Source organism: Condylura cristata, unplaced genomic scaffold (assembly GCF_000260355.1).
Source record: "Condylura cristata isolate star-nosed mole 26May11 unplaced genomic scaffold, ConCri1.0 scaffold00004, whole genome shotgun sequence".
Lineage (NCBI taxonomy): Eukaryota > Metazoa > Chordata > Mammalia > Eulipotyphla > Talpidae > Condylura > Condylura cristata.
In genome coordinates, this window is record NW_004567105.1 from 34129534 (window position 1) to 34152220 (window position 22687).

At 40.1% G+C, this 22687-nt stretch overlaps 1 protein-coding gene across 8 annotated transcripts in view; it reads left to right on the forward strand.

Moving 5' to 3' along the window:
* GRIP1 (glutamate receptor interacting protein 1) overlaps positions 1 to 22687 on the forward strand; it is a 389697-nt gene that overhangs the window by 260346 nt on the left and 106664 nt on the right. For all 8 annotated transcript variants that reach the window (XM_012720449.1, XM_012720450.1, XM_012720452.1 and 5 more), the window contains one exon: positions 20642 to 20789. In XM_012720449.1, the coding sequence (XP_012575903.1) occupies positions 20642 to 20789 (148 nt within the window). The remainder of the gene's footprint in view (positions 1 to 20641; positions 20790 to 22687) is intronic.

Genomic DNA, 22687 nt, shown 5'->3' on the forward strand with positions numbered 1-22687 from the left:
ATACATATGTCTATGTCAAAAGGTCAGTTCTTGGCCATTGTTTTTAGAGCACTACAAAATACTAATCAAAATTAATTTTCTCTGAGGTCGGATACTAATTTTATATTCCTCACTGTAAAATGAGCTCCAAACAATCTTTCACTGAGGAAAAATTCCTCTTCCTTTTATCTGCCATTAATCATGATAATGTATAACTAGAGGATATAACTTTTGAAAGAACAGAAGACCACAGATTCCCTAATTAGGTGTAGAACTGCAACATCTATTTCAGTGCCTAGTATAGAGTAAAATTAATATTTTTTAGGATTGCTTACAGGATACTAGTCAGTGTTCCATGTCAGGCTGGCTTAAACAGTCCTAACAGAGTAAACTATCGCTTCTTGTCTCTGTGGCTTTGACACGGACATGACTGCCAGATGTCGCTGCCATAGCACTTAGCAGGTCACAGTGGCTCACTTTGGCAGCACCTGTTGTGTCCCCTGTCTCCTGTCACTTACATATGACACAGATTTTATAACCACACTTGTAATGATAGAAACTGCCTTGAATCTGTCCTTGTGAAGTCAAGAAGTCGCAGCATTTGGTAAAAACCATCTGGTTCACTTTCAGGTGAATAATGAGTTTCTTTACTGTAAATTCTTGATGGAAGAGTGAAATCAAACTTTGAGTATAAATTCAGCATCCTCATTCTGCAGTTTCTTATCACCTGACGATACTATGCAGTTACGAGTAAAATAGGGAAGGGGAAAAAGCCAGCAGGCCCATATGGGCCCCGTAACCCAGCAGGACCCCCCCCCCCAGTTACTCTGTTAACTCACAGAGTATTTCATAAGAAACTCAAAATGATGTGCTATTAACCAGAAAACACCTCCTACAAAATTACTTTATTTAAAAAATGAATAAATGCAGGTGAACCCTTTCAATTTCTTCCTTTGGCCTCTTTTCCTGTCTCTAAAAATACTCTCACAAAAGTTTCATCTACTATAACTTCTATCATCATCTCAATTTGGACATGTTCAAAATCTTTGGTCCGACTCTAATACTATCCAAGTTTTCCCTGATCTACCTCTCCAGATTTGCTTTCTGTTTTATCCCCCCCAAACCCTGTGCTTCCACCACCCTGAACATTTCATGACTGATGAGCCGTGTTGGACCATGTGTATTTTCCTGACTCCTGTCCCGCCTGGATCTGACCTACCTAGTCTGCATCCACCAAGTGTGACCTTTCTGAGTCTAGTCGCCATCTGTAAGTTGGAGATTAGCTCTTTCTACAGTTACTGTGGTGATAAAGACTGGTAATACATTTAAAGAACAGAGAAGATTCCTGGCGCACATAGAAATTTTTTAAATAAACTTTTGTCACTGCTGTTTGTGTGAGCTTTCCTTCCTACTAGTCTTTCCGTTTTCTCCCTAGGTGTTAAGCTAGTCCTGAAAACCCCAGCAGAAGCAACCCCTCTTTCCTCTTGCCCCCACGTCCCTCTGATACTCCCTTGATAGTCTTCACCCCTGTCATGTAGTAGTCAAGCTATCCGTGCACACGACTTTCTCTCTAAGAGTGTAAACTTGAGGACAGGCTATTTCAGGCTCATTCTGTTTCTTCCACAGTGTCCTTTTCTTGAAAGGTTGAGTAAATGAACATCTCACTGATCACTGTTTTTTTATTAATTAATTAATTAATTTTACATCTTTGTTCATTTTTGCACAGCTTGCTTTCTCCTCTCAGGCGTGATCCCCGTAACGCTCCCACCACTAATTCACCCATGCACCATCCCCCCAGTCACTTGTGCTCTTTCCCCCTCTCTTCAGTTCCCTGGCCTTTCCCTTGTCCTTCCCAATGTCTCTGATTTATAGTTGACTGTTAATCTTAGTTTTTTATTTATTGGGGCTTTTTTTTCCTGAAACCTTATTTGGTTCCCTGCATTCCGCCTATGAGAGAAACCACCTGATATTTTTCTTTTTTTCTTGTGGCTTATTTCTCAGTGAGCAGTATTTGCTGCTGTGACTGTCTTGCCCTTATATTTAATAATATTCAAGGTAACTCCTCATATATTTATTTTGAACATTTTTATTTGACAGTGTGCACTTCACAGCATGATGCAATTTTACCCTTCTGTTCCCTGTTAAGGAAACCAAGTGTCTGCTTGGTTTTTTTGTTGTGTTGTGTTGTGTTGTGTTGTGTTGTGTTGTGTTGTGTTTTAGAAAGTCTGAAAGGGTTATGTTGATTCTGGGAGCCTGTGATTCTCTGATAAATACAAGAATCTACATGACAGCTACAGCAGTAGATCAGTTCACAAAGGCTAGTGAGTCCATTTTCAATGTAAGTGAAACATATTCCCAAATAAAACATATTCTTAGAAAACATACAGGGCCTCATAAGCTTTGTACTTATCACACACTTAATGTTGAATGTTGAAGGTTACATTTGTTGAGTACTAGCCAAGATCTTTGCAGTTACCATTTGAATATGTTCTCCGTCCTTCTCAGTTAATATACAGGAGACTGTCCTCAGTAAGACATTCCCCCAGCTCACTGTTCTCACGAGTGGTCACCCTTTCATTGTAGAGCTTCTCATCACCTACTATTGAGGTCTTTAGGTTCAAGACTAAATTGAAGATGGCAGAGTTGAAATTTTCACATGCCTAATGGTCATGTGTATATTTTATTTGGGGAAGTCTCTATTCAGGTCTTCTGCCCATTTTTTAGCCACATCATTTGCTGTTTATTATTGACTTTAATGAGTTCTTTTTTTTTAAAGATTTACTTATTTATGCATGCAAGAACTGGGGTACAGGCCAGAGGTATGGGGGTGGGGTGAGAAATTCACCAGAGACAGAGTGGGGAGAAGAACAGACAGAGTGAAATAGACTGCAGAGGGGTGCAGTGGGCGGGTTAGGAGAGGTCTGCCATGCCATGTGGGTCAGCTCCCTGGATGGGGATTGAAGTCATGCTACAATGTCTGCAAGTAGCGTCATAGTGCTGTGCTTTAACTTGCCGCACCACCAGGGAGGCCCTAATCAGTTCTTTTGCTACTCTAGACATTACCCTTGTGAGACTAGGATGTGCAAGTCTCTTCCTATTCATTTATCTCAATATATTCTTACTTTAAGAAATCAGTATAACTGTCCCTACTTGAGAAATCAGGAAAAAATAACTTGCTTAGGAATTATAGATTGAGACCCACAGCAGGGGAGGAGGAGAAAGGAGGCCAAAGCAGGGGAGGGAAGAATACAAGGGACTATGGAGACTGTTCATGGGTGATGTGGTGGTGGGAGGTTTATGGGGTCTACACCTGAGGGGAGAAATCAACTATTATATAAAAATGAACAATGTTGTAAAAAAGTTTTTTCAATTAAATACCTTGCTTAGGAAGAACATAACAGAGCCAGAATTCATGTTGTTATCTGTGATTTCAGAATCTTTGTTCAAAGCCATTTAACTATAAGAGGAGTCCTACCGTAACCATTACATGATAATTCTTAAAAGTAAATGTTTAGACCTGCACTTGAGTCTCCCTTCAGTGCCTTCCTCTCCCTCTTGCTCATCTCAGACCTTTGAAACCATCTGATCACTTCTGGTCACCCTTTATTTCCCCTTCTCCCATTTACCAGATTCTAGTTCTTCTCTTTCTAGTCACCTTGCTTGTCTCCACTTTATTTTCCACACCTTGTCCTCGCCTCTCACATGAAGATGCCACCCTTTCCCCCTGGACAACCGCCAGCACTTCCCAGCTCATGTCTGTCTTCGCTCTTCATGCCACTCCCATTCAAGCTTAAGCTCACCCAAGAGCCTTTTCTACAGCATATATTGAATCATGTCAGTCTGGTTTCTTTTAAAGCTTTATTTATTTATGCATACAGAATTGGGGTACAGGCCAGAGGTGCAGGAGCAGTGAAAGGCTTCACCAGAGACAGAGTGGGGAGCAGGATAGGCAGATGGATGAAGTACTCTGCTGAGGGGAGCAGTGGGCAGGTCAGGAGAGCTCTGCTGTGCCATGTGGGTCACCTCTGGGGCTGGGGATCGAACTCACACTGAAGCACTGCAGCTAGCTTGCAGTGTTGTATCCTAACCCACTGCGCCACCAGGGAGGGTCCATGTCACTCTTTTAATGCCATCCCTTAGATTTCAGATAAAATTGAACTCTGCCGACTCTCCCTGGTGGCGCAGCGGGTTAAAGCACAGCACTGAGAATCTAAAGCCGCTTCCGCATGAGTTCAATTCCCGCCTGCCCCGGAGGTGACCACATGGCGTGGCAGACCTCTCCTGACCCGCCCACTGCTCCCCTCAGCAGTGTACTTCGTGGATCTGCCTGTTCTGTTCCCCACTCTGTCTCTGGTGAAGCCTCTCACTGCCCCTGAGCCTCTGGCCTGTACCCCAATTCTGTATGCACAAATAAATCTTTAAAAAAAAAAATTGAACTCTGCCAATGCCTGTGATCCCTCCATGCTCTGTCCCCAGAACTGCCTCCCCACTCAAGTTTCCAGTTTCCCACTAGCTCTATTTGGCTTCTCCCTGCGCCTTTTCTATATCGGGTCCCCATGTTTTACAAGCCCAGGGACACTTTTTGGTGAACAAATCTGCTTCTAGTCTCTGATACTATACAGAGCCAGAGGCAAGGGCACTGTGTGATTTTCCACCACTGTAGGCATAGTATATATCTGAAGCCCCAAAAGGTGTATTTTAAATATTTGCTGTATGAATGAAATTCAGGACAGCTTGAAATCAGTTGCCCTGTTATATTTCACTAAATTGACATAAATGTTTATTCTTCTCTGAAGAATCCAGTGGTAGTAGTAAAAGATGCAATAAAGACTTAAGTAAGCAATTTGTATTCATACTCTGATACTCTCATTGTTTCTTTCCTCCCCTCTTCTCTATTTTCCTTCTTTCTTCTCCCTTTCCCTCCCCCTCCCTTCCCTTCAAGAGGCATTTATTCTAGTTTGCATATAAAAGCATCCAGCTACCAGAATCCCAAAGAAATATCCTGGAGAATTTTTAGTTAACTCTGGCTTGCCCCTATAGTTGACTTCTTGCCCACATTTTCATTATTTATTTTCAGTGATTCTGGAGGTTCACAGTTCCAGAATCGATAAGGAAATGTTAGACTTAGAGGGAATATACCGAACATACACTGTATACAAGTAACAAATGATTACTGTAGTTCTTTGAAGCTTGGGAATTATTAGAAGTTGCTTATTTTAACAAAGTAGCAAATGAGTTTTCATGGTCGAATTCTATAAGGAAGAAGATGGGAATTTTAGGTGGCTTTTGAAAGGGACCTGCAGTGGTGTCCTGGCTGGTTGGAAACTTGGTGTCCTGTAGGTCATTTGAGATTCCTGGCCTCTCTTTAATTACATGGACTGCTACTAATTGGCAGTATAAATCTACTGTCTCAGCCATGCTCACCTAACCTTTGCCATATTCCAGACCTTGCACAGACTTCTGAGCCCTAGAAGCAGTGGAAGAAGGAAGCAAATCGTAGACATTCCTAGGTGTAATTTTCAGATATGCATCATATATTTGAATAAGCAGAGCATTGGGACCTGACATTATTGGTTCACTAGAAACTTTCATTCTGGCAGGTTTATGTTTATGACTGACTCTCATGGGGTTTAAAAAAAAAAAAAAACAACGAAGTTACACACATTCTCAGGGTATGGGAAGGTGGGTTTATCGTTCATTCACAAGAAATGGGTCAGATACTCCAGTAATGTTTCATCTGTTCTGTGTTGCTCTGTAAAACCCCACTGTCCTCTTCACCTTGTGCTTTTTGGCTCATGGTTGCCAGTTAGTTACCTGCTTCTTAGTCTCACTACAGATTCTTTCGGCGATGTCTGAAACTGTAGAAACATGCTTCTAGTGATGATGGGACCTCTTGCTTCTCAGAGGTGTTTCCTGAACGGTTGCACTCTTTGAGACAGTTGGGTGCTGATGCTACAACCACTTCATGCTTCACTTAAATCTTAATGCTTCACTTAAATCTTATCATCCAAACAGAATTGCAGTGTAAACTTGGTGGCTCTTCCTATAGCGTCCTCACATTGAGAAGAACATGGGAAAGTGAGGGACTACAAGAGGTGTTAGTTTGGGCAGTCAAGCTGAAGACCTCAGTTGGGGGAAATATTAACTGTCCCACCTGTGACCAAAAATAACTTTCCTAATTGGTGTAATCCGTAGGCTCTAACTGCAGGTGTCTTTTGAGTACCTTACCAAGATATAAATTCATTATATATATTTATAGATTATAAAATGTAGATAACCTGAAATTGCAGAGAGTAATATTGAAGTCACTTACAACGCTTAAAGCCAAGTAAGTGGAATGACACATGAAAACCTAGCTAATGATGCTCGGGGAAACCAATAGTTCCTTCATCCCACCCTCCTCCCTCTGTTGAACTTGCCCCAGATGTCAGCATTCTTGCACTGTACAGAGAGGCAAACACTAACTTCCAGTTCTGGAAGCATATAATAATTTTTCAACTTGCAAGTCTTATCTCTAGCTCTCACTGTCCAAGTAAGGAAAGTAATTTTTCACATCAACTAGGAAATTAATTATGCCCCCTAGACAATCTATCAGCACAGCCTAGGCTTAACAAGTAGTAAGGAAGGAGAAGCCTCACTGTGTGGTTCATTTCTGCCAAGCACTGTGCAAGGTACTTTAAACCTGTTATTAGCTCTATGTGACATATGTGTTATTCCCTTTATTTTTCATAAATCAAGTAAAGAGGTTATTAATTGCCCAGGACCACACAGACCATGCTGTGTTAAATCTAACATTAAATCCAGATCGACCTCACAAATCTGATATTGTATCTACAGAAGATTAAGAGTAACTAACTATAGGCAATGTATGAAACAAATATTTTTACGTATAGATGGAAGGTCTTAAAGCAGCAGGAAAAATAATGAAATATGTCTTCATTTTGTTCTAACCTTAAACAATTCTGAAATTAAAAAGTAATATTTCGGCAGTTAATAGTCTCTCAAAAATAAAAGTCTTACAGGGAATGTTTAAAAATAAAAATGAAACCTTATCATTTAAAATATAATCACTTTAGGCCTAAGTGCATTATTGAACAAAAAAAAAAATTAAAATCCCAGAACATCAAATATTTAACACTGAGCACCTAAGAGAGTTCTTCATAAGAGGGAAGAAAGTGAGACACTGAATTAATTATCTACTGGTGTTTAATCATTTAGGCATTTTTATTGATTCAAATTATGGTAAAGCTACTCAGACGAAGAGAGTGAGGCATAATTTTTCCAGGAATCCTCCTCCCTCTGTTGTCTTTACTCTCTTCATATCTTGTGAATACCCAGAAGCCTCTTCGCAAATTTGTAGTCACTGCCTCTGGATGCCCTGATTTCCATAATGAAGAGGAAGTGTTGGGACCCAAGGGGAGAGACCGAGGAGGGAGAGCAGAGATGAGGTGCTAGTGAAGGATCTACCTTCACTCCTTTGCCTAGTAGAGAGACCATGTATAATATCACAGTGCAATCAGCAAAGTCATAATTCCATCAAGAAGGCTTTTAAGATGGAACCATCTCTTAGCCCTGGTCCTCAGGCCACACCTGGTTCTCACCTGCCAGAATTCTATACACTTGCTAGATGTGCTGGGGGCCCACAGTTCTCAGGGTCCCTATAGAACTAGTTGGCTTTTGTTTGTTTAGGGAAGTTTTCTACTTTGGTCTTTTCCAGTATTTCATGAGTGGTCTCAATTTCTGCTGATGGTAGTGGCATAAAGTGCAATTTCTCACTTCACATGCCCTCCCTGTCTAAAACCTGGTCAAGAAACAGTTGCCTATAGAACATTACTGAAATGTGAAAGGTGATGTCAGAATGTGCTTCTGAAGGAACGCCCAGGTAGGTCCCTGGAGGTGGTGTCCTCTAAAGTTGGTAACACACCACAATAATTGAATCTCAGCCTCATTTGCTCGCCCAGTGCTAGAATTCTCCAGGGCCTTACCAAGCTCTGTGGAACAGCTCTAATAACAGACAACTTGCTGCCACCTAAGCTGCAGCCTACAGCATATGCCCTCTCCCCTCCCACACGTGGGCATCACCTGGGGAGCATCTCTGGTGCCTGGGCCCATCCCAGATGCTTTCAACAGAGAACACCATTATCTACGAGAAACATTTTGTGAGCTGTAACTCACTGTAAACCTGAAAAGTATTCCAACGCTTGCCCGATCAAATAATAATTTCTAAATTTTCTCCGTTGTTCCAACCTATCTAAATTTCTTTATAGAGTCTGACTGTGACATCCAGTTCTAGTCTCCCTCCCAGCTATCCGCCACACTTTTCTAATTATAAATTTCATGCAGTTATTACTAAATCATATATATTGGAGACCCACTGGATTCAAGCCATTGGCTTTTATGCTTTCTTATTCCTGTCTGTTGTTCCAAAAGGTGTGACATGGTTCTGTTGATGGCCTGTGAGACTTCCTTTGCATCTTCACTTAATAGGAAGATTCATGAGTGAATCTTCCATAGAGAGTGGTTGAGTTGTTTTTCTTTATCTAGCTGTGTAAGCTTTAGAGCTTACGTTTACCCATTTTTAAAAAAAAATATATTGTGTTATGTCCTGTAAACCAAGGTCAGTGAGATCTATAGATGCTTTAAATATTTCTAAGTGTATTTCTGGCAATGTCAAAGCACATTAGCTTTTAGGATATTGGTGTGGTTCGTTCTATTTCAGATCTGGTTTCCGGTTGCCGAAGAATGAAAATACTTTTTTTTAAATCATAAACCAAAGTCAAATCTAGCACAGGATGCCAGCGAGGGCGTGCATCTTGCTATTGAGCTATTGACTCTTCCTGATTACCAGCCCTTCCCAGTCTGAGGTTAACAGTCCTGCGGAGTAAGAATTCTTTTCAGGCTGGCAGACACTCACTCCTACTTAAGTCGTTTCTCTGCCTCAGCAGAACCTGATGGAGATTCATCCCATTTTCTGTGTAGATCACTTATCCAGCTCCAAAAAAGCCTGACAGTCACTATTTTTAGACTGAAGAGGAACCAGACTTTCTGAAGAAAGATGATTGTGCAGTAGCCATGTATATCCGCCAGATCTTTTTAACTGTCAGGGCAAAGGATTTTTCACTTTGTGGTAAATAAGTCTACCTTTCCGTTGGTATTAGTCACTTAAATGCCAGATTCCATTGACTGTGGACACTTTTAAAGCAAATAGGGCAAAACCTGCTGAGTTTCCTGAAAGTTAACTGATAGAATTATGCTTTTTTAATCTAAATCTTTACATTCATACTGACAATGCAAATGGAATCTTCCCGAACTTGTGTGCTAAGGGGTGTGGTGTTGTCTACAGAATGAGCCCCAAGTCACTATACCCCAAGCTCAGAATTTTCTTTCAGAAATTATAGCCTGATTTTTCTCATCCTCACTTTGAAAAATTTAAACATCATATTTTATATATTATTTTCATTTGGATTGCATCCTAAGCTTCACCTATTTCATTATTAGGTCTGTTTCTCTTAAATAAATACACGATAAAGCATCACTCTACCAGGGGTCAAGAAAAGCCCAGGCCGTCACAAAGAGCAACAAAGCCAGAGAACTTACATTATGAGATGTCAAGATCTATTAAAAATGTTCAGTAATTAAGACAGTGTGTTATTGGCTTAAAAAGGACAAATTCTTTATTGGGACAGAACAGAGTATCTAGAAACAGAATTATATGTGTATAACCATCTAACTGTGGCATAAGTGACTTTGCAGTGCATTTAGGAAAGAATAATCTTTTCAAAAAAATGATGATGGATCATTTATGTGAAAAAACAGTGTTCCCACATCACACATAGAAGTTAATTCCAGATTACTGATCTAAGCATGAAGATCAAGTGATAAGCTTGTAAAAAAAAAAAAAAAAGCTTAGGAGGGCATCATCATGACTTTTTAGTAAGTAAATATTTCTTAAATAGTACACAAAAGGCCCTCCCTGGTGGCACAATGGGTTAGGATGCAACACTGCATGCTAGATGCAGCCACTTGATGTGAGTTCGATCACTAACCCCAGAGGTAAACCACATGGTGCAGCAGACCTCTTTTCTGACCCACCTGCCACTCCCCTCAGCAGTGTAGTTCATCAGTCTGCCTGTTCTGCTCCCCTCTCTGTCTGTGGTGAATCCTCTCACCACCCCTGCACCTCTAGCTTATACCCCAATTCTGTATGCATGAATAAATAAATCTTTTTCTAAAATAGTACACAAAAAATTCTAACTATAAAAGATAAAAGTAAATAATTAAGAGCTGTTCTTTATCAAAAGTCCATTACGAATCTGGAATGGTCAGAGGAGAAATATATCTGCAAGCTATATATGCAAAAAAGAATTCACATCAGAATTTTTATTAAACTCCCACAAACCAAGAAGCCAGATAACACATTTGAAATTTGGTGGGAGAGATTTCATAATAGACACTGGGTAAAAGAAGTTTTCCGAAGGAACAATGAGCCCTGAAAAGCTTCTCAACACCTTTGCCTCTCACGAGGGAGATGCAAATTGAAACCACGAAGTGCTGCCACTGCAGGGCCACCTGAGTGGCCACATGGAAACTGACCCCATCAAGGGTGACAAAGTCCTACAGAGCAACTAGCTTTTTCTGCTAGTGAGAGGTAAATTCATACAGCTCTTTTGGAAAACTTTTGGACAGTAAAACACAGGCATATTATGGCCCAGCAATTTCACTCCTACTTATGACTCCCACAGAAATGCAGACCTGTATCCAGCAGAAGATAGACCAGGCTATTCATAATGTTGTACTGGCCAAAATACTGGATAATACGAATTAATTATGGTGTATTTCTACAAAGTACTATTACATAGCAATGAGAATGAGTGAGCTAAAAGTACCTACAGTGGTAAGCATGAATCACATAAGTATAACATTGAGCAAAAGAAGGCAGAAGAATACAAAGAGTGTCTATTTTAAACTAGTGTTAAGTATAAGAGTTACCAATACCAAAAGTGACGTAAAGGGGTTTATGGTAGGAAGAAGGCTTTGATGTTAGCAATGTTCTAAGGTGTGGCTGTATTTATAGAGAGGTGTTCAGTTTATGGAGATATTTCAAGATGCTTTTGATTCATACATTTCTCTATATGTTATATTTCAATTTAAAAAGTTCTAAAATATTATTTAAGCAAGTGACAAAAAAAATAAGTTATGAAAAATGAGGAGTCAAGGCACTGGCCTTTATTAACTTGGGGATCCAAAGTTAATTAAGTTCCTGGAGTGAACCCGAGGTAGAGAGAAGTTAGCATGGGGCAGTGTTAATTGAGTTTTGTTGCTTTGGACTCTTGATATTATGGCAACTCTCAAGCTGTCCCAGGAAAAGGTTAGGATTTAGGATCAAGTCCTTTGGACCATGAATGGTGCACTTTCATTGCACCAAAGTATTTTCTGAGGAGCTTATTTCAGCAGATAAAAATAGAAGAAATTGGCAGTGTTTTTAATTAAAGAGTGTTTTATCTGAGCAGGTTGTCATGTTACTTGAATAGGGTATCAAGAATAAAAATACTTTCAAATAATGGGTAAGTTGAAAAGTCCCCCAAAGGTCTGTTTTATCTGAAGGAAAGTGAGGCAGGCACAGCTTAGATTACCAGGCAGTCTTGCTGCTGCCCCCAGGAGGTTCTAATCAAGCCTTGTGCTCTGATTGAAATGCAGCACTCAGAAGTGGGAAAACTGATGAACAAAAAAAAAAAAAAAGAGTGTTTCCCATGCAAACAGTCATCAGTGTATCTTATGTAATTATGTAGCCCATAAATCAACACAGCGTGCAAGGACTTCACTTGGGGTGTAAATATCTTAATGACTGAGACATCTTTAACCATGAATAATTTATATCTGCATGATCCATTTTTCTCAACCATGTTTCACTTGGGCAGGATAAACTAATCTTCTTTCAGGGGTTGGGCTCTTGATTATTTATTCCTGATTTTCTTCTGTTTATTTTTCTCATTTGACTCACTCCATTTTTTTTCTCTTGCACTTTTTTAAATAAAGGTGCCCCATTAATCCTTCCTGTCTGCTTGCTTTTATTTTTCCTATGCATCTTATTATATATCTTGGCATCAGGCCAGGGCTCATGGAATTCTTTCATAAGGCCCTCTGAATGGAACTGGATGGCAGCTAGAGAAATAGACTTACTACTATGAGCTCCTTGACTTTTTTGTGGGGAAACATTTACTATGAAAAGCAATTGCCAGAAAAGGCTAATGATCAATTAAGCATTAACATCTGTGCTGGGGAACATGTGTAGTGCTGGGGAAGCAGTACTTGCTAAAATAATTCTGTTGTTTTCTTAGAGTCCATTAAAATAAAGGTGACTGTGGGCCTCCTTGGTGGCGCAGTGGGTTAAAGCACAGTACTAAGAAGCTAAAGCCACTTCAACATGAGTTTGATCCCCGCCTGCCCCGGAGGTGATCCACATGGCGAGGCAGACCTCTCCTGACCCACCTGCTGCTCCTCTCAGCAGTGTACTTCGTCCATCTGCCTGTTCTGCTCCCCGCTCTGTCTCTAGTGAATCCTCTCACTGCCCCTGAGCCTCTGGCCTGCACCCCAGTTCTGTATGCACAAATAAATAAATCTTTAAAAAAAATAAATTAAATAAAGGTGACAGAAACATTCAGACAAAATTCTGTTTCACCTAATAAGCTCCACCCCAAATATTCCTACTCACTACCATGCTTATCTCTTCAGATCCCTTGTGGGGTCACTATCACCACTGTTCTCTTGTCACTTACCATGTCTGGTAATATTAATTGCTTTTCTACAAAGAGGCCTTATGAGCAGGGAGTTTCACTCTCCTCCTGTGGATCTTTTGCCATGCTTGAGTAATTAATTTTCCTGGAAGCCTAAAAATCATATCCTGTTAGATAACCTGATACCAGTTTTAAGTACTTCCATCCTACTATAGCAAAGATTTCATCAGAGACAGAGAAGACATTGCAAACATGATGTGACCTATGGTTTAAAAAAAAAAAAAAAAAGAATGAGGCTTAACAAAATGTTGGATCCCAGGATTTTTCCCACATCCACTGACCTCCTCGCCAGGGCTCCCAACGGCTAACTAGAAGGAAGGGTTAATGCATTTCCATCTCTGAGCGCCAGTACCTTCTGATGCCCATAGGATATATTTAGTGCTCAGCAAATGTGTTTTTAAAATTCATGTCGCTTCAGCAAAAACGGCTTAGACTGCAGGTTTAGTAAGCCCACTTCTGTAGAAACAGAAGGTGAGTGGTCTTGCTTCCCGGCATGAAGCTAGGTAGACTTTTTCTGGCCTCTTGATAGTATGTTTATCCTCCTGCTGGTTCATCTGAGTCCGGTCTTAGCATTGTATATAAAATGCCACTGTTGCAGGGTCTCGTCACAGGTGACCTTCTTGAGTAGTTTGATATCTAGCTTCTGTTGGAAACCTACATGAGGAAAAGACAGGCTTCTAGGAACAATTCGACCCCACGAGCTGTGTTTAGATCCAGCTGGCCATCATATTAGTTCCCTTTAATATAGAGAGACCATCATTGATTTGTTTTTTAATCTCATGCTTCAACCTTAATTAAGAAGTGGCCATTCACTGATCACTTTGTGTCCTATTATAATAATGTGTTGGGGACATTACCTGTTACATCAGTTCGCACCATCTATTTCTAAAACTCCATGGGACTGAGCTCTTTTATAGCTCCCTGCTAGAAGAATCTTTATTTCCAACTGAAGGACTTTCTCCTTTCTACAATGAGAACTACAAAATGAATGTTTCCTTTAGTATACTGTTCACCAGAAACTTTAGTCATTTTTTTAATTGAAGCAAAGTTCACATAACATAGAATTAACTATTTTCAAGTCTGCAAGTCAATGGCATTTCAGACCTTCAACAGTGTTGTGCAAACCAACACCTCTGTCTAGTCAAACATATTTATCCTCCCAAAGGGAAGCCCTATACCTTAAGTACCCCTTAAGAGGGCACTCTCCAATCCCTGTGTCCAACCTCAGGCAATTACAAGCCTACTTTTTGTCTCTCAGGGTTTACCTAGAGTTCAAAGTCATTTTTCCAATTCAGTCAGAGCATCTCTATAACCCCATGGGGAAGGCCTTTGACTCTTTTTCATCTTCTTGATTGTTTCCCTGTAGTACACATTTTGTTCAAAGCAAGAAGTGTGAAGACTCATGAAAAGATCAGTTGAGACACACATACAAAATAGTGGCACCTTCCTTATCGCCAAGCCACTCAGGGAGGAAGGACTGTGATTTAAGTTGTCACCATTGTGTGTATAAACACCCTGTTCCAAGAACAGCCATTGAAAATGTTTTGGCATAGGTTTTAACATGATCCCAACTACACTGGGAACTATTGCAAGCAAAGGAACATGACTGAAATTTTTGCATCAGTATTGTTAGTATAGTGCCATGAATAAATAAATAACTCATCTGACACAAGCTATGCAACAGCTATCGTCTGACAGATTCTGGGTAGCTCGGGAAAAGCTCTGAAAAATCAGAATTTCCACTGCTAACTTATGTTATGACCTCCCTTTTTTGTATAATCATAATATCAAAAAATATTGTAGCAACATCAGTTTGTAACTGGATTGCCTTAGCTCTAAATTGGCTACCTGGCCTGGGCAAAGTATACAAGCTGAGCTGCTCCTGGGCAGGAAATTCCTTTGACTGAAGACAAAAAGCAAGCTCTTGGAAAGATAAGATCCTGGAGCATCAAGACTCCTGGAAAGCTTCCTTGGTCTTTTGACAAAAAAGCCATTCTTAGATAACTCTCAGGGCATAAAGACCCATGGACAATTTCCTAACATTATCAACACAGGTTTTGCTTAATGCATAACTATGTGACTTCTTCTTAATTTACTCTTTTCCTAAAATGATCACTAACTACTCTCTGCTAGTCTTATGAACCTCTTCCTAAACAAACACTAGCTACTCTCTGCTAACCTTAAGTTAGCCATTAGCTTCTCTTTAGGCTATCACTGACAACTATGCTAACACAACTTATTCCTTCCCTAGGACTCCTAAATCCTTTGCTAACAGCTCATCCTTTCCCAGACCCTGACCCTTTAAAGTCATAGTTAAACATCCATATACATGAAAGCCATCACAAAGCTGTATAGTATAGTGTGCCATAAAGTAGCAGGAAGAGGATGCATTGTTCCCCTCTTCCTTTAAAACTTTTATGCCGATTTCTTATTAACTTACCTGATGCATTACTAAATCTTGCTACACAGTGTAAATAAAAACCTGCAAAAAGATGAGCAGGAAGACTTGCACCCAACTTCGACTCCCGTGTCTTCCTCGCTCCCCTTTTCCCTTTTTCTCCTACTCCCCTTTTTTAGGAATCTCTGCTCGACAAAGCCTTCCCACCTTAGGGTCCTGCCTGTGCTGCCTCCAGAAACCTCAATAGTTGGAGCTGGACTCCAACACTCATCCCATCAAAAATCTCACTGAGCACCTCCCATATCCATATCCTAGTATTCTGAAAGCACTAGGGAGAGGCATCTCATGGGCAAGACTCACACAGTCCCTGATGCATGGAGCTCACACTTTGAACCAAAGAACAATTAAATAGCTAATCAAACAACTAATTGTTAAGTTATAATTATTCTGAGTTCTGCAAGAGGAGAGCTTAGGGTTCTATTAAAACATGAATATAGTGAGGACACTTATATACCAATAGACCCCCCTCCCACACACAAACCCCCAGTCTGGTTTGCAGGTCAGGGGAGAATCAACTGAGGAAGTGACATTTGAGCAGAGTGAGTGGAGGAAGTAGGTGAAGGGGTTATAAAGGACAGTCAGCTAAACAAAACAGTATATAAGGGGACCAAAGCCAGGAAGGCACCCAGCATTTTTGCAGAATTGAAAAAGTAGTAGGGAATTGGAGGAGAGAGAATAGGGCAGAAGTGTAAAAAATGAAATGAAACTGGCAAGGAAAAGGAGTCACATCAGGTAGGTCTTTATAGACTGTATTTAGAAATTTTACCTTTTACTGAAACGCTGCTGAAAGGGTTTAAGTGTAGGGCTAATGTAATGAGATAGAACTTTTCATAAACTACCCTGGACTGGGGAGGGTGGAGGCCATGAAAGGATATCAGATGACAGTAACTTGAATGGAACAGTGATTGAGGATTGGGAACAAATGATGAAATTGAGAGCTCTTTAAGAATCAAAATCAGGGGCCTCTCTAGTGTTGCAAGGGGTTAAAACACTGTGTAGCTGTCCACGGCCATTGCAGCACAAGTTCAATCCCTGACCAGGGAACTGACCCACATGGCACAGCAGACCTCTCCTGTCTCGCCCATTGCTCCCCTCAGCAGTGTACTTTGTCAGTCTGCCTGTCCTGCTCCCCATTCTACCTGTGGTGAATCCTCTCACTGCCCCTGCACCTCTGTCCTGTACCCCAGTTCTGTATGCATAAACAAATAATTCTTTAAAAAAAAATGTTAGGACTCCATTACAACACAGTCTTGCTAGAAAGTTTAAATTGTACCCTGCAAATTCCTTAAAACTTCATATTATGTATTGAGTTTGCAAAGGTGGGAGACCATCCCTCAAACTCAGTCCATAAAGGATGCTATTTTTGCATCAAAATACTTAAAAGTCTGAGACTTTTCCTTCCATCTTGATAAACATAAGCTGTCCAGAATTCAATTTTTATCTAGCCTTTCACCTCTTCTACTCATTATTAGTAAGATAACTGAAATTCCAGTTCAGCTGCTATATATCTTAATAAATTTTATTAACCTTACCAAATTCTTATTTCTAGTAGGCTCTTACTTATCTGATATTGCTATTTTTCTGTATATCTGTGGACTACCAGGGCTAGAGAGCTTTTATTGAAATCCCGTAAGTTTAAAAATGAAGAAAATGAGATCTAAGGTAAACAGTGCCTGAGTCTACATAGGGAGTGGGGGGCACAGCTGGGCTAAGCCTCCAGTCCTCTTGCCCTGCATCTTAGTATCTTCTGGCTGCCTTTAACCATGACTTTGCGTTTTTTTCTCAGAATTCTGAAGTTTTCTGCATTTAATTTTAAAAGAAATCCACTAATTGCACATTAGTTTCTCCTAAATGGAATTATTGCACTTAATTTTTTTCTGGGAAGCCTTAATGGAGAAAAGAACTACTTAAGGAGAGACTGTTATTCTAGTTTCCATTCCAGAGGTATAGTAAGCAACTTTGGGTATGCTTTCTGTCCTCCAATTAATGGTGGCAGGAGACCCAGCATGCTTTAGTTCTCCTTGTTGAACATTTCTTTCTGTTAAAAAAAAAAAGTAGTATTTATTCAACAGTATAATTAGAACTAGACAAGAATATAATTTTTAATACTTAATTAAGCTTTTTATAAGTTTTTAATACCTTAATATAAAATTTTTTATTAAACAACTTCTGTATGTACTGGTAATTTCTTTCAAAACTCTGATCTTTAATCATGATGTAATGCTTTTAACATGAATACTAGAGAGTGTTTGATTGTGACTTCATAAAGAAAAACACATTGTGGAATTAAACTCAAGCGAAATGGCCTTTGGGGATATAGACTCAGCTACTAAGGAAGACCAGATTCTGGTTTCCATTCCAGAGGTGTACTAAGCAACTCTGAGTACACTCTATTGGTGTAAACATAACAGAAGTTTATTTCTTGAGAGACTAAGCAATCACTAAAGATTTGGTTTGAGGAACCTAGATCCCTTTGTCTTGTGAGTCAATGCCCCTGTCTACATGGTTGAAGGTAGCTCACCAGTTCTGGGCACCCATCAACAGCAAGAAGGAAGACAAGATAGAGGAGGACATAGTCATTCTATTTAGGATTATATCCAAAATGCATTACGTCTCATTTCTCTTTGGCTGGAACTTGGTCACAAGGCTGTGCCTCCCTGCAGAGGAGGCTGGAAAATATCTTTAGCTGGGCAGCCATTTTCCCAACTAAAATTTAGTTAAGAAATGTATTACTGAAGAAAGAAGGGACAATGGAATTCAACTAACAGTTTCTGTACTTGTAAGCAATTATTATGTCGTAAATAACAGAGAAGTTTCATCATTTGCAGTTGTTATGCCAGATAAACCTATCTTTAGATATGAGAAGACCAGACCATGTGGACGAATACAGGGGTTTGTCACTCAACTTATTAGTTAAATTTATTTTAATTTACTTTTATTTATTAAATTATTAAAATCCAATGAATGACAAGTGATTTAGAAAAATCTAAAAGTAGTCGTTCTAAAGTTCTATGCAGATAACATGAAAGAAGACTCTGCTACCTCAGAGCTCATGAGAGTTTTGACCTTCTAGGGCCCATGCTTAAGGAAGAAGAGTAGAACAGCAGATTTACGACTACTTGACTTAGCAGCAGAAAGGTGTTGGAGTTGAAAGATGGACAGAGTCATCTGCCTTTTGAGGAAAGGACAATTAAAACGGACTGCAGAGGCTCACCAGCATTCTTTGCCAGAGGTTCTAATTGAGACAGGTTGCAGATAACCCAGGGGATCACACACTACAAACTCCAGTGACAGGAAGGCTGTCGCATCATAGCCCATGAGGCACCAGAGGAAAACAAAGCAGGAAATGAATGAGAGGGCAGGAAAAGAAGCCAGGATGTTTGTTGTCTGTGGCCCTAGATCAAGGGCATTAGCACAGCAAGGTGAGGAGGACTCAAGAATGGCAGCCATCATGCAGGAAAGTGCTGTTTGAATCTGGAGAAATTATAGCCATAACAACCCAGGACCAAAGTGTACTCTTAGCAGACTGAAGGCCTTTAGTTCCTTGTGGGTTTTATCAGTGAGAATTCTGCCCTGGGATTGACAAAAATCTGCTCTATTAATTGACCTCTTAAACTTTTTTAAAACTAAGTTATTTCAATATCACTAATCGTTTAAAAAACAGTGCATATATAAGACACCTTAGCACCGGAATGTAAGTATTGTTGGCATGAGTGTTCTCATCTTTATAAGAAATATCTTATTCATCTTACACTGAAGATGACTTTTTCTCATCTTTATGTGTCAGTACATACTGCTTGAGCTTCAGCAGCAGGAATATAGATTTCCTCCACTATATCTAAGTGGTGCCTTAGTGAAAAAGAAATGCTTATAGAAAGACGAAGCTATATTAATGAAGATTCAAGCACCAGAGCTGTAGAAATTTTGGAATTATGTTATAGAACAATAATGGTCTTGAAAGATGAGCTGACTTAAAGGCCTGAGGTCATAATCTATCAATAATAATGATGATGATGATGATGATGAACATGATAATGATATTCTATATATTTAGCACTTTATAAATTATAAAACTTTAATTATACATTGATTTAATTGTAATAAAAATGAAATAAAGTGGACTCTTTTACAGATTTGAACAAGTAGAATTAGAAACCAGTAAGATTCTGTAATTTTTCTAAAAAAATTACAAAATATCATGAAAGGAAATATTAAATGCCATTGTTTCCCTGCCCAGGGCTCTTTCCCTACCTTTTCTGTGCTTTGTGTAATCTCATGAGTTTTTTCATTTGTTCAGATATTCATTCAAGAACTGTTTTTTTTTTTAAAGTTTTATTTATTTATGAAGACAAGAACTGGGGTGTGGGGGGAGATGTGAGGATTCACCAGAGACAGAGTGGAGAGCAGAACAAGCAGATCTTCTGAAATCCACTGCTGAAGGGAGCAGCAGGTGAGACAGGAGAGGTCTGCTGCACCATGTGGGTCACCTTCCTGGCTGGGGATGGAGCTCATGTTGCAGTGACTGCAGATAGCTTCATAGTGCTGAGACTTAACCCCTTGCACCACCAGGGAGGTTCCAAAAACTATTGCACACCTGCTTTATGGCAGTCATGCCAGGCACTAAGAACACTGCTTGAAAAGACATAGTCTCAGCTTTCTCAGCATGTGTATGGTCTAGCAAAGGACAAATGTGTGTCACCCTCACACTGTTTCACAATAGTTGTGAATATTGTGCAACAATGAGGTGTCTGCTACTATAGCAGCAATAAAGCAGGCTGACAGGGCATATGAGAAAGCTTTCTAGCAAGCCAAGGGTCAGGGAAAGCATCCCAGCGTATGGATGTTTACATTAAGTCTCCAGTTGAGTTTCCAATGTTGGAGTAAAGAATACTCCAAGTCAGACAAATAAATCCTATATAAAGTCACTCTTGAGGGAAGGTTACCCTTGATCAGGTCCAGTAGGGAAATACCCAACGGATTTACAAACTCAACTGTGGTTATAACTTCCTCTTTTTTGGCTATTTAGAGACATCACCTATTCATCCATCCCCTTATCTTTTCCTTCCTTTCTGGCAACCACCCATCCATCCACCCGTAGTAGGCACCAAGATATTTATTGAATTGATTAATTTTCAATACATTTCTTGAGAAACATAGTATGTGCCAGTCACTGTGCCAAGTTATTTAGAGGGTATAAAGATGCCCTCGTGACATGATAAACCTGTGCAGTATTATTATAGTACAGGCTGGGTAGAGCCGGTGTCCTAAGAGGTACCCAAAGAATGTGGGGATGTTATGTGAAGGGAAATCTAAGTTTCAGCCATAAAATAAGCAGACCAAATGAGACTGAACATTTGCTATTTTCAGGTGTCTGTTTGCTTATTTTTTTAATTTTGTTTTGTTTCCATAGATTCTGTGGCCACAGCATCGGGGCCATTACTAGTTGAAGTTGCCAAAACTCCTGGTGCCAGCCTTGGGGTTGCCCTGACTACCTCGATGTGCTGTAACAAGCAGGTCATTGTCATAGACAAAATCAAATCTGCAAGTATTGCAGACAGGTGAGTGCTGGAAAAAGTGCCTTCTCCTTAAAATTGTGTGTGATATGCCTTTTGTAGCAACATGGATGGAGCTGGAAGGGATCATGCTTAGTGAAATAAGCCAGAAAGAAAAGGAAAAATACCGGATGGGTTCACTCATAGCAGGAGTATAAAGGACCAGACGAGAAAATAATGATAATAATGAACAACTACATACCCAAGACATTTTCTGGGGGTGGAATGGGGAATGGGATCAAAAATAGTTGGGGGAGGGAAGTGCACTTGACTATGGTGTTGGCACATGGGTGAATTGGTGATGGGAAGCCCACGGGCATTACAACTGAGATGGGAAAAGGCACAAAATGGTGTAAAAATAAACTATGAGATAATTTTTGAAAAACTGCATGTTATGAAAAGTATTATATACACACATGTAACATGCACACATATACAATTGTACATGCACACACACACACACACACTCAAAACAGTGTCCTTCTAGTTTATACAAGTATTATACAGGGAAGCAAGTTCAGGGCTTAAAAACTCACCTATCCTAGAATCACCCCATCATGTAATGTGTCTCACCCAGACATCACAGCCTTTAGCAATTGGGGCGGGAAAATCAAGTATCTGAACAAATTTCCTACATCTCCCAGGGTAACAGACTTCTCTTAGTGTAGGGAAGCTGGGCAGTTACTATGTTTGATAAAGAGATATCATGGGTTTTCCTGAATTGTTGACAATGAAATCCTGCCACTGTAAAACTTACTCTTTTCTTCCTGTTTAAAAAAGTCAAATTTTTAAAATTATGCAGATTTAAAGAAAGGCTCTGTGCTGTCATGGGTTGCTACACTTAAGAATTTACAATCTCCAAGGGTCCTGAAAACATCATTCATTCCTGTGTCACCATGAAAACAAAAGTCCTTTTTTCTGTTTTCCTAATTAATATTTTAAGCTCAGGAGGTAGCTTTGCAGGTTAGGAAAATCACCCTCAACATTATCTTACAACTCCTGACTGGAAAACTCCCACCTCCCATAACTGAAGCATTTGTGGTGCATTTGTAGAGAGTTAAGTTTTAAAATGGAGAGGATTACTTGAAATGCTTTGGTCCTGAGAAGCAGACCATTCTCACTCTGGAAATTCCAAGATATACATGAGTGGCTAGTGAGCCCTGCATGCGGCCAGCTCTCTTCGCCATGTGCTCTTAGCCTGCGTGCTGCAGTGACCTGCAGCCTGCCTGCTTGTGGTCAGTCTTCAACTCCACAGTGCTTTTACCCTACATCTGGGGCTTCCATAGTATTTATTGGCCATTGGCCCAAGGGTATTCCCAATTCAATGGTGCCGGTTGCCTTAATTTTCTTCCTCTGTTTTGTTCCCACTCCACAGAGGGTATCCAGTTTAAGGAGCTTTCCACTTGCCTGGTACGTGGGGATGCTGACTGCTGTGTCTGCTTTTCTCAACTCATCCAGTAGCCAGTTTCTTGAGTTGAGCCAGCTATAGCAGCTCACCCCTCCCCCACCCCAGTGCTCGCCTTCACTCACCCTTGCAGGCCTGATTTTAGTGCTAGTTTGACTCCTGCATAATTGCCATCATCATCAGAGCTTCTTGTACTAATAAACATTTAATGCCAGAATAACAAACTCGAATACAATAAATAAAGAACTAGAGATACGGATGTTGTGTTGAAGATTCTGAGAAGGCATTAGCTGAATGTCCCCCAAGTTACTCTTACTATATAAAATAGTTGCAGATAACCCTATCCTACTTCTCTAAGACACATTTTGACATTCTGAAGATTTACCCCACCATATGTAAACATAAAAATCTAGGAGGTAAAAAATCACAGGAAAAAGTCAAGGAGAAAGCTAGTTTCCGGTTCAACCCTCCCCTCCTGCCTGTTTCCCCTCAACTTTCC